The sequence below is a fragment of the Heptranchias perlo genome, chromosome 10, assembly GCF_035084215.1.
Source record: "Heptranchias perlo isolate sHepPer1 chromosome 10, sHepPer1.hap1, whole genome shotgun sequence".
NCBI classification, from domain to species: Eukaryota; Metazoa; Chordata; class Chondrichthyes; order Hexanchiformes; family Hexanchidae; genus Heptranchias; species Heptranchias perlo.
Genome location: NC_090334.1, coordinates 5,672,122 through 5,685,106, shown reverse-complemented (window position 1 = coordinate 5,685,106; position 12,985 = coordinate 5,672,122). Strand labels below are relative to the sequence as shown.

The 12,985-nt window shown below is 45.6% G+C and overlaps 1 protein-coding gene across 5 annotated transcripts in view; it reads right to left on the bottom strand.

The window, feature by feature from the left end:
- Positions 1-12,985, bottom strand: part of eif2ak4 (eukaryotic translation initiation factor 2 alpha kinase 4) — a 140,423-nt gene that overhangs the window by 115,241 nt on the left and 12,197 nt on the right. For all 5 annotated transcript variants that reach the window (XM_067991166.1, XM_067991167.1, XM_067991169.1 and 2 more), the window contains exons 4-8: positions 12,694-12,867; positions 5,198-5,278; positions 3,454-3,617; positions 2,231-2,346; positions 1,933-2,090 (exon numbers count right to left, since the gene is read on the bottom strand). In XM_067991166.1, the coding sequence (XP_067847267.1) occupies positions 1,933-2,090; positions 2,231-2,346; positions 3,454-3,617; positions 5,198-5,278; positions 12,694-12,867 (693 nt within the window). The remainder of the gene's footprint in view (positions 1-1,932; positions 2,091-2,230; positions 2,347-3,453; positions 3,618-5,197; positions 5,279-12,693; positions 12,868-12,985) is intronic.

Sequence of the window (12,985 nt, the reverse complement as noted above, 5' to 3'; positions counted from 1 at the left end):
ACCAGGAGTAGGACAGTAAGTATGTACATTACTAGTGTAAGTGTTGCAGTGAATAACATAATATATCCTTACTAAAAGTGAACAAAATCTTTTCTTTCAACACAAAGCGCACACTTTGTTTTGCATTTATAAAGTGCTTTTAACGTAGAAAAACACCCCAAGGCGCCTCACAGAGGCGTAATAAAAAAAAGGATGCTGAACCAAGGACAACTTAGGAGCGGTGACAGAAAAAGGTGAGTTTTAAGCAGGGTCTTTAAGGAGGAGAGGAAGATGGAGAGGCAGAGGGGTTTAGGGAGTGTGGGGCCTAGGCGGCTGAAGGCATGGATATCAATGGTGGGGTGAAGTGGGGGAGGGAATGCACAAGAGGAAGAATCAGAGGAACAGAAAGTTCTGGGGGTGTTGTAGGGCTGGAGGAAATGAGAGAGATAGGGAGGGGTGAGGCCATAAAGGAATTTAAAAAGATGAGGATAAGAATTTTAAATTTGAGGCATTGGGAACCAATGTAGATCATGAAAACAAGGGTGATGGGCCTTGGTGTGGGATAGGATATGGAGGGCAGAAAATGGGTGGATCCCCATTAGAGCATTGGGAAAGTCGATTTTTTAACAAAGGCGTGAACGAGGGTTTCAGCGATAGATGGGCTGAGGCTGGGGGCAGAGGCAAGTGATGTTACGGAGGTCGAAACAGGCGATCTTTTTCATGGACAGGATATAGGGTCGGAAGCTCAGCTCAGGGTCAAATCGGATGTAGAGGTTGCGAACAGTCTGGTACAGTCCGAGACAGCAGCCAGGGAGATGGTTGGAAGCAGTGGTGAGAGTACAGAGTTTGTGACCAGGGCCAAAGTCGATGGCTTCGGTCTTCCCAATGTTTTAACTGGAGGAAATTGAGGCTCTTCCAAGGCTACATGTCAAACAAGTAGTCTGAATGTCAATCAAGAGAGGTTGTGGAGAGGTAGAAGTGAGTGCCGTCAGCATACGTGAAGCTAACTCCATGCCTTTGGATGATGTCGTCAAGGGCCAGCATCTAAATGAAGAGGGAGGGCCCACGGATAGATTCTTGAGGGACTCCAGAGGCAATGACGCAGGGATGGGAAGAGAAGCCATTGGTGGAAATGCTCTGGCCACAATCGGATAGATAAGAGTGGCATCCAGCGAGGGCAGTCCCACTGAGCTAGTCACTGCAGGAATGGCATTGGAGGAAGGGATGATGATGGTGGTTTTCTGGTGACAGAAGTATCATGGCACTTGGGCGTTTGGAAGTGCAATTGTAAATGACCTGGGGGAAGAGTTTATTCCAGGGGTGGACGCAGAAGGAAGTGGGGTTAGAAGGGGGTAGGGGGATACACGGAAGCAGTTGGAGATGGTCTCATTAGTAATCGCAACCATGGGAGCAGAGAGGCTACAAGAAATGGCACGGTTGAGCTGGTGGGCAAGAGCGATTATGGAAGGAGAGAGGGCAAGGGGATCAGAGATGCACATTGAAATCACTTCAGAAATTTTGTTGTCACTCAAGGGAAAAACAAAAATATAAATTATCCTTCAGCACTGCCAGAGGCCTGCAGAGATGTTAACCATTTGGCCTTCATCTGAAAGGAATGGTTGCAGTGGACTGTATTGCTGAAACCTCAGCAAATAAATAAGATGTTTTAACGTACGGATTATTTTCCTACCAAGGTGGGAAAAGTTAGAACGGAGAATGGAGCATTTTGAAGATATCTAGTATCAACATCAGGCATAGCTAAATGCAGAGTGAAGCTTCCTCTACATTGCCTGGCAACGTGCCACAGTTACTACTTTAGAATAGTGCCTCCCAATGAACTTATCTATTTCCCACACCAGACATACTCAGACTGAAAATCTAGGACCAATTCAGACTAAATTAGATCATTTGGAACAAAAATCAGAGATTTCCTTTTCAAGCTGACATAAATACCTGCTTTCTGCATTTTTCAATTTTGTCACTCTCCTCGCTGGTGAGAAACTTGCCCATCTTCTTCTGCCACTGAAGAATCCATTCATAGATCATCACAAAATTACCAGTCAATTCTTCCAAGCCATTGTAGACTGACCGGCTCAGCTGCTCACTCTCACCTTTCACAAGATGACAAAACGAGTAATTTTCCTCATGCCTCCTAATTTAACACTATACCGACCAACAGCATAACCAAGGCTCAAATAGTTCAAAAAGACACTGAACAAATACAATGCAGTCAACTAAAAATGTTCCTCACCAACGAGCTTCCCCCTGTGCACAGTGAAGCCTCCAGTTGATCCCGTATTGAAACGTATAACTTTGTACGGCTTGGAACAGTCCTCGTTGCTACCAACAGAAAATTGGCGTTCTCGCCTGCAAGTTGAAAAATACTTACCATTACAAAGTTTATTACTAATTGATTAAAAAACAATTTAATTCTATCAGTTTTGTAGAGCAGATCAGCACTGCTACAGGACAGAAATTCATGTTAGCTTCTATTACAGGGGTGTCAAACTCAATTTACATGGTGGGCCTGACCCGGCATCCTGGCACTTGGCATGGGCTACTTTCAGCAGAAGTTATTTGGACTCATTGGGGTAGAAAATTAGTGCGCGCTTTGCCGTTTTTTGAGCGTAAAATAGGCACAATATGTACCATTTTCTGGACGTGAGGTCCTGCACGGCGGGAGAATAAATCCCATTTATACAAAAACATATTGGTCCTCACTGTTCTTAGATATACCTGCCAACTGCCTGAAATCAGCGTTGGATCAATTTAAATATGCAAAAAAAAAGTCCTGGTGTTTCACAATCCTTCTGTAAAATGCATGAAAAACTAGGTGGAGCATGCACCGTGTAAACTCCAACCAGTTTTTCCAGTTCTACAGCTCCCTAAAGAGACCGCTGAATGGTAGGGAAAGTTTTTTTAAATTTCCCATTCTGTGGAGCACGGAGAAGCGGGAGTGCTCCCTCCAGCTCCACAGCACTACTGTGGGCCACTGCCAACCTATAATCTGCCCTCCTGCATCTCACTCCTCCATGTATTGGAGCTTGTAAAATCAGGGTGTGCAGCTCTCCGTGCACAGTGAGAATCCTCAGTCTCCGTCCCCTTGTTCCCCCTTCACCCACCAACGGTAACAATCTTTCACTATTTACCTAGAGTAAAGTTCCCAGATTTCACTCAACCCTCTACTGGCTGCTCCTCTCAGTGTCGCTCCCACTCACCAACTTTGCTGCTGCTGCTGCTGCTCCTGGTTCCGCAGGAAATGCTGGGTCCCATGACCACCCCATTCTCCCTCTGCCTGAGCCCCAATTTCCCAAAAACCATTCCTGAGTCTCCCCACTTCCCCACCCCACCCCAAGCCCCAATATTGAAAGTGCCTCAAAATTGTGAAAGCTGGCTGGTGAACAATGCAACTAGGCTCAACCTGCATTTGGCACCCACGCTCTTACTGCCTAAATTGTGCTACAACCTCCATACTTTGAGCGGCCGTTGGAATTTGTTCGACGTCGGTTGTTCCCTCCTTTTTTGTGATCGACTTGGTCCGCTGCATCTTCATTCGAGCTGGTATTAGACTGGCGGTTTAAAGCAGCAATTCTGGAAGGGTTTCCCGGACTGGTCACTTGGGTGCTTTCCAGCCACCCCTGCAACGGTGGAAGGAAAGAAAGAGAAAATAAAAGTGAAAGATTACACACGCACACTTCGGGTGTTACAGTCAGCCTCAGTATTTCTAGGGTAGGGAGGAAAAGAACCATCAGCGTTCCCATTCCTGACTGTGATCCAGTGATCTTGGTTGGAAGTATGCACATGTGAAACGGCCACTTAGGTAAAGTGCTGGAGGACTGCTGATGCCCATGGACCCGTAGTCCACCATGAGATAGCAACTTCAGAATAGAACGGGATAACTGGATAACAAATTAACAAAGAAACCAATCTTAAATATCAGAAAACAAAAGAACTTCTTTATACAACAAAAAATAATTTTTGGCCCCCAAAGGGTAGGGAAATGGGTTATAGTAGGTAGGTCCAGTTGAAGAGATGGACCGAATGGTCTCCTTCTGTGCTGTAATTTTTATGACTACCACTTGGAGTAGACCTCCAGGAAGGCAAGTGATGTCAAAGACCTTACAGTCAAGAGCTTATTAGATGACACGATATGGGGGAGCAGACTGCACATTTTTGCCCATCTAGATCAAATGGCCTTCCTCATGGAATTATAGAATCATACAGGAGGCCATTCTGCCCAACATGCCTGTGCCGGCTCTTTGAAAGAGCTGTCCAAATAGTGCCACCCCCCCTGCCCTTTCCCCATAGCCCTGCAAATTTCTCCCTTTCAAATATTTATCCAATTCCCTTTTGAAAGTTAGTATTAAATCTGCTTCCTCCACCCTTTCAGGCAGTGCATTCCAGATCATTGCAACTCCCTGTGTTAAAACATCTCATCTCCCCTATGGTTCTTTTGCCAATTATCTTAAATCTGTGTCCTCTGGTTACCAACCCTCCTGCCAGTGGAAACAGTTTCTCCCTATCGACTCTATTAAAACACCTCATAAGCCAAGGGTCCCGTATGCTTTTTTTTAAGTTTTATCAACATGTCCTGCCACCTTTAAAGATTTGTGCACAAAAACCCCCAGGTCTCTCTGTTCCTGCACCCCCTTTAAAATTGTACCATTTAGTTTATATTGCCTCTCCTCATTCTTCCTGCCAAAATGCATCACTTCACACTTCTCAGCATTAAATTTCATCTGCCATGAGTCTGCCCTTTTCACCAGTCTGTCTATGTTCTCCTGAAGTCTGCTACTATCCTCCACATTATTTACTACATTTCTGAGTTTTATTTCATTTGCAAACTTTGAACTTTTGCCCTTTATACCAAGGTTCAGGTCATTAATATATCAAAAAGAGCAGTGGTCCTAATACCAACCCCTGGGGGACACCACTGTATACTTCCCTCCATTCTGAAAAACAACCGTTCACCACTACTCTCTGCTTTCTGTCTCTTAGCCAGTTTTGTGTCCATGTTGCCACTGTCCTTTAATCCCACCAGCTTCAATTTTGCTAACAAGTCTATTATGTGGTACTTTATCAAATGCCTTTTTAAGTCCATATACACAACATTAACCACACTACCCTCATCAAATCTCTCCGTTCTTTCATCAAAGAACTCAATCAAGTTTCTCATCTACGCCTCGTGAGCCAGAAGTCTAAAGAGACCCCTACAAACCTGTTTGGCCAACTCCATCCGTTTCTTTTCTTCTCTTTTCTCTTCTTCGTGTCTCTGTATTTCCTCCAGGATTTCACGTTGCTTCAAAAAAAAATTAAGAGTTCAACATTATTCATATACAAATATCATGAGACTCCAACAAACTAAGCAGGCAAACCTTTAAATGATCTTGGGGCAGTCTGCTCACAAAACACATTGCAGGGAAAACGCAAAAAAGGGGGCGTCTCAATAGGAACATGGGAATTGCTAGACAAAAAAAGACCAAGGCCCATCTAGATCGCCCTTCAGTACTGGATACCGGGGAGGGTGACAACACCTCAAAGGAGTGCAGTCTGGAACAAATCCCCGGCATCATGGGGCAAATGGCTGCACAGGGTGGCACAGTGCAGTGTAGAAATGCAGTGGTCATAGGAGATTCGATAGACAGGCGTTTCTGCAACCACCGGTGTGAGTCACGTGGGGTGTTGTCTCCCTGGCGCCAGAGTAAAGGACATCACTTAACAGAACATTCTGTTGGGGGGGTGGGGGGGGGGGGGGTGGAAGAGAAAAGAGGAGAACAGTCAGAAGTCGTGGTCCATGTTGGAACCAATGACATAGGATAGAAAAGGGTTGAGGTCCTACAGGCAAGAGTTTCAGGAGTTAGGGAGGAGGCTAAAGAGCAAGACCGCAAAGGTTGTAATCTCTGGACTACTCCCAGTGCCACATGCTAGTAAGTGTAGAAACAGCAAGATAAAGCGAGTTATTGCATGGCTGGAGAAATGGTGCAGGAGGTGGGGGCTTCAGATTCCTGGGGCACTGGGACTAGTTCTGGGGCAGGAGGGACCTGTACAAGATGGATGGGTTGCACCTCAACAGGGCTGGGACCAATGTCCTCGTGGAGAGGTTAACTATTACTTTGTGGGAGGGTTTAAACTAATTTGGCAGGGGGACAGGAACCAGGATGAAGCAGAGAGGCGAAACAAGGTGCAGAGGACCGGGAGAGGCAAATAGCATTAGAATAAAGAGTGGTCCAGAAATAGGAGGGATCAGATAGGGATGTCGCCCAGGGATTGGCATTCGGGCCACTGCTCTTTTTGATGTACATTAATGACCTTGACTTGGGTGTAGGGGGCATAATTTCAAAGTTTGCAGATGACAAAACTGGAAAATGTAGTAAACAGTGAGGGGGATAGTAGCAGACTTCAGGAGAACATAGGCAGACTGGTGAAATGGACAGACACATGGCAGATGAAATTTAATGCAGAGAAATGTGAAGTGATGCATTTTGGAAAGAAAAATTACAAGAGATAGTATAAACTAAATGGTACAATTTTAAAGGGGTGCAGGAACAGAGTGACCTGGGGGTATATGTACTCGAATCTTTGAAGGTGGCAGGACAAGCTGAGGAGGCTGTTAATAAAGCATACGGGATCCTTGGCTTTATAAATAGAAGCGTAGCGTACAAAAGCAAGGAATTTTTGCTAAATCTTAATAAATCTCTGGTTAGACCTGAGCTAGAGTATTTTGTCCAATTCTGGGCACCACACTTTAGAAAGGACTTCAAGTCTTGCAGAGGGTGCAGAGGAAATTTACTAGGATGGCACCAGGGATGAGGGGTTTCAATTATGTAGAGAGACTGGAGAAGCTGATTTGTTCTCCATACAGCAGAGAGATTTAAGGGGAGATTTAATGGAAGTGTTCCAAATTATGAGGGGCTTTGATGGAGTAGATAGAGAGAAACTGTTTCCAATGGCAGGGGGGTCGATAGCCACAGGACAAAAATTTAAAATAATTGGCAAAAAATCCAGAGGGGAGATGAGGAGAATTTTTTTAAAACTCAGCAAGTTATGATGATCTGGAATGCATTGCCTCAAAGGGTGGCGGAAGCAGGTTCAATAGTAATTTTAAAAACAGAATTGGACCTTTACTTAAAAAGGAAACATTTGCAGGGCTATGGGACTAATTGGATAGCTCTTAGAGAGCCGGCACAGGCACGAGGGGACGAATGGCCTCCTTCTGTGCTGTATGATTCTATCATCCTGGTAGTCACAGATACCTCCAAGCTAATGACGGGTGGCCCTGGGGGCAAGCAGTGCGAAGCTCATCAGTGCTCTGTGTTAGTAAGCTATGCAGTTTTAGCTGACTACACTCTAGCGGTGCCACAGCGTACACTTGGGAGCCAATGCGCCTAAGTTCTCTGGACTTGGGATGCGTCCCTACCGTGAGGGTGTGAACATCACAAGCGAGCAAATAGAAATACTAGCTGCGTGGATTTTTTTTTGAGAGCTAGGTTTGGAGACTCTTAGCTTCCACGTGTGTCGGATACTCAACTGACCAAAAAATAAAGGTGAGCTTAAATGTTGGAAACTGAAACCTTTCAGGAATTCTATTGTGCAGAATAATTTTATAATTAGTATTATTGAAACATAGTAAGAGCTGGAGAAGGGAGTTGAAGACAGCCTGGTTGGGTGGTAAAAGGAAATTAAACCCATTATTTGCAACCTTTAACAAATTATAGAATGAAAATAGGCCATTTCAGTCTGTCAAACTCTCACCTTCCTACAGTATAATCTGCACCATCAGGGACACTCCCCAAAGAAGGGAGTAACTATGTGGAAAACTTTAAATAAGGCAAAGGTCTCCCTGAACACTAAAGGAAACTGACCAATAGAAAATCGAGCTGCAGAGCACAGGCAGCAGTATGATCATCATGATGGCCCCAGCACAGCTGGAAACAGAGTGCTGCAGAGTATTTGACCTCATTCTTCACCAGAGCTCATCATTGCTTTTGATGGGGGTCTGTTCTATGTATCCAGTACTTGTGGCTTTAATTTTACATACGTTTTAGTTTATATGCTCCAGTTCTATGATCACAGTTTTAGTTAAATATCTTGGTTACAATCCAAACCATCCAATGTTTTAAATACCTGGACCACCTCTTTTTCAGTTTTATTTCCTATCTAAGAGACGTTCAGCTCTGTGGGCATAACTTAGAGTTTTAAGATGCTCTAGGCACCCAATAACAACTTGAATTTATATAGTACCTGCAACAGTAAACACCCCCAGTTGCTTCACAAGGGAGAAGCAGATATCGATCAGTAGGAGAGGTAACAAAGTACGATCGGAGAGACGGGTTTTGAGGGGACTTTTAAAGGAAGAGAGACCATTACGATGGAGGGGTTTAGGGCCCCAAATTCCGTTGTGTAGCCACCAATTCCATTCCCTCCCTCCCTGGCCACTGTCTTAGGTTGAACCAGACTGCTCACAACCTCAACACCCTAATTGACCCTAAGCTGAGCTTCCAACCCCACATCCTCTCCATCACAAAGACCGCCCACTTCCACCTCCGTAACATCGCTCGTCTCCGTCCCTGCCTCAGCCTATCTACTGCTGAAACCCTCATCCATGTTACTTCCCAACTCAACTATTCCAATGCTCTCCTGGCCGGCCTCCCATCTTCCATAAACGTGAGCTCATCCAGAACTCTACTGCCCGTATCCTAACTCACACCAAGTGCCGTTCACCCACCACCCCCGTGCTCATTGACCTACACTGGCTCCCGGTCCCCCAACGCCTCGATTTTAAAATTCTCATCCTTATGTTCAAATCCCTCTCTGGCCTCTCCCACCTCCTGTCTCTGAAACCTCCTCCAGCCATACAACACTCCAAGAATTCTGCATTCTTCCAATTCTGGCCTTTTGTGCATCCCCCACTTCCTTCGCCTGGTCATTGGCAGCCCTGCCTTCAACCATCTAGGCCCCGAGCTCTGGAATTCCCTCCATAAACCTCTCCGCATCTCTCTCCTCCTTTATGACGCTCCTTAAAACCTACCTCTTGGACCAAGCTTTTAGACAGCTGCCCTAATATCTCCTTCATTGGCTCGGTGTCAATTTTGGTCTGATAATGCTCCTGTGCAGTGTCTTGGGCCGTTTTACTATGTTAAGGGCACTAAATAATTCAAGTTGTTGTTATTGAGTTCCGGAGAGTAGGGCAGAGATATCTGAAGACTTTTCCACCAGTGATGGAATGGACGGTGCAAAAGAAACCTGAATTGAATGATCAAAGAGGTACAATAATAAAAACAGAAAATACTAGAAACACTCAGCAGGTCAGGCAGCATCTATGGAGAAAGGTAAGGATAATGTTTCAGGTCGATGACTTTTCGTCAAAACTGGAAGATGTTACAGATGAACAATGCCAAGGGAAAAGGGCAGGGAGAAAACAAACAGAATGATCTGTGATTAGGTGGAGTACAGGAGATGATTAAATGACAGAAGTGGTAATGGTGTGATAAAAGGAGGTAATAATGAGAGAAATTAGAGAAATAAAAGATATATCCAAGACACAGTGGATGTGTAAATGGTTACGGAATAGCAGAGGGGGGAGAGAAGCATAGAAAATCTGGCAAAGCAAAGAAGGCACCAGTGGCCTGAGAGTATGGTGGAAGAAAAAGACAGGTAGACATCATGAGTGCAGACCAGCCTGCAGGCCATGTACCAATAAGAGATCCTGGTCCCAAGCACCAGCTCACAGCCTCCCCCACTCCCAGAAGCACTGGTACACCCATGCTACATTACCAGCACCTGCAGTCCCAGAGAAAATGGGAGCTGTGGTTAAGGTCTAAAATTGTTAAACTCAATGTTATGGCCAGAGGGCTGTAAAGTGCTTGGTAGAAAAATGTGGTGCTGTTCCTTGAGCTTGTGTTGATCTTCATTAGAACAGTGTCGGAGGCTAACGACAGAAGGCTGAGTGAGAGTAGGGCGGAGAATCAAAGTGGCAAGCTCAGGGTTGCGTTTGTGAATAGAACGGAGATGTTCAGCAAAGTGATCACACATCCTCCTTTTGGTCTCCCCAAAGTAGAGGAGACCACATTGTGAGCAGTGAATACAGTATACAGTCCCAAGCACTTACACCATCCCCAGTTATCCTGGACAGCCGCCCATATCGGGCAGCAGCACTGACCATTTGCCATTGCCACAGGCGTCAATTACCAAAGGCGCTGCTTAAACCGCATTACACGTGCCTACTATCTCAGACACTTCAATCAGCTGCAGCAATCAGTTTTAATTTCTCTGTTCCTGGATTTGTTGTTGAAAAGAATCATAGTTTCTAAGTAATAAACAGGCAATCATTCTGCTGTTTTTGCAGAAGTCCACTCCTAATTTTGCAAGTTGCAACGTCAGCTTTGCGAAGGCTATAAAAACAAACTACTCTGCTCCGAACACCGGGCGGTTCACGGCTTGGTTTCTTTTATTAGTTTTATTATTAAAATTTCAAAATTTTACAATAAAAACAAGCGAAAGGAGCAAAAAAGCTCACAGTGCAAGCTCGCCGTTCTCCAAAGAGATCGACTTTGGGGAGCCGGATTTGGGCGTTGAGTCTGGCCGGAGATGAGCAGCTTATCCCCGGGGTGATCCAGGTGCTCAAATCTGAAAACAAGGAGCCTGGGGGGAGGGGGCGCGATGGAACCGCGACACAGTACCGTCCTACAGCACGACCCGGAGCAGATAGTCATGGTGGGACCAGACTTCCCAGTAAAAAAAAAGTACTGTTTTTAAATTTGTTGGTTACGCTGTCCACCGTTTATAGCGGGCAGGCACCATCGCGCCACACCCGCTATATGGTGGGGACTGTACTAGGTTGGAAATACAAATATATCGCCGTCTCAACCGGAAGGAGTGTTTGAGGCCCTGAACAGTGGTATGGGAGGAGGTGAAAAGGCAGGTGCCTGGGGAAGGAGAGCAGGTGTTAGGGATGATGGAGGAGTGGACTAGGGTGTCAGAGAGGGAAAGGTCCCTCGGAATGCTGAAAGGGGAAAGATGGGGAACATGTGTTTGGTAGTAGGATTGTGATGGAGATGGCATAAATGGCGGAGGAGGATCCGTCGAACGTGGAGAATAATGGGGTGGAAGTTAAGGACAAGGGGAAATCATAACATGGTTCTGGGAGAGAAGAAAAGGGGTGAGGACAGAAGTGCAAGGAATGGGACGGACACCTTCAAGGGCCCTGTTTATCACGGTGGAGGGGAATCCTCAGCTGATGAAAAAGGAGGATACTTCGGAAGTTCTGGTGTGGAAGGCTACATTGTCAGAGCAGATTCGATGTAGTCGGAGAAACTGGTAAAAGGGGGCGGAGTCCTTACAAGAAGCAGGTAGGAAGAAGTATAATCAAGATAACTGTGGGAGCCGATGGGCTTGTAGTAGGTATCAGTGGGCAGTCTATCCCTAGAGATGGCGATAGGGAAGTCGAGGAAGGGGAGGGAAGAGGTACACATGTATAAAGTTTTGGGATATTAGGGACAATTCCTGGATTTTGAGAAGGTTGAGGGAGGGGAAGAGGGCGGAGAGGAGAACATAATCCGTACCAAAAAAATCCGGGTGGGGGAAACACACCCTCCGCCCATTCTCCACCCTTCACCAGTCATGCCTATGCCTGAACCAAAGCAGTGTAGAGAGTCAAGTTCCCAAATCATCATCAGTGCTCTCTAAACTTGGTCCAATACATAATAACATGGAAACAGGCCATTCTGCCCAACTAGTCAATGGCGCCGTTTACCCTCCACATAAGCAAATAGTCCTAATCACCTTTACCTACCCTGTTCCTATATCCCCTTCAACCCCTTTTCCTTCATCTACCTATCCAATCTAAACTTTAATTCGGATATAGTTCCTGCTTCAATCACAAACCTTGGAAGTGAATTCCACAGCCCCACAACACTGAAGAATTTTCACATTCACAGTTTCAAGGTGGGGACCTCAAACTCCACGTATTTAAATTATCAAGTAACCCATTTCAATTTTAAGTCACGTTGAGATAAATCACTGTACTTGATCCAGTCGTGTTGACAACAGCCTCACACCAAGAACAGGACATGACCCAGAATAGATTTCTGAGGTTCTGCACTGGCCACCAAGGGACATTCTATCCATAGACAGTCATATGTCTGCAAGTTTTAAACACATGTACACACAAATACATACTTCCAGCTGAAGCCGCAATGAGAACATAAGACTATATCAGAAGAGTAGCCCTAGTTTATTCAAATAACACTAATCCCTGAATATTCCTCTTATTGCATTGTAAACATTTTAAACCCAGTGTGCAATTGATTTAGATGGTCCCCTAGTCTAGGCTTTGCTGAAACAGCTCTCCTCACTGAGCCAAAAAGGATGAGTGGGAACTCAGCTAGGGTTCCAGCTCCTGATTGCTATCCACCAAGTCCTGTCAGAAAGTGAGCATGTATGTGGACATCAGGTGAGAATATAATCTGGCTTGACTGCAATTCACCACAATGACCATCAAGCTGCCCTGAAGAATGGCCATTTGGGTGAAGACTGCCTCGTGACTGATGGCAGCCACGGACTGACCGCGGAACCTGATGCCAGCATGAGACAGCACCGTCAGGACAGGAGATAAAGCATACAGCAGGGACCTATGGGCAGTTATCACAAAGCCACGGGAAAGTACTAAAAGGATGAGAAGATAAAAGGAGGTGGAACAAATCATGCATCACGCACCATTTTCTCTTTGTGCTTCTTTTTCTGTTCCATCCTGCGCTGTTCCTCCAGTGCTAGCCGCTGCTGCTGCTCCTGCTGGTTCTTCAGCATTTCCTCATAGAAGGACTTGGAGGGAGGGATGTTATTTTCACTGAGAAATGTCTGCACATGATCCGCCAAGAGGAATATCATCACCTACCACAAGAAACACCATAGCACAGGGTTACAACTAAAAATGGCAACGGGTGACCCTCTCTTGGGGAAGACAACTGGCCTCTGGCTGGCACTTCCCAAATGCAGAGATTGGATTCAC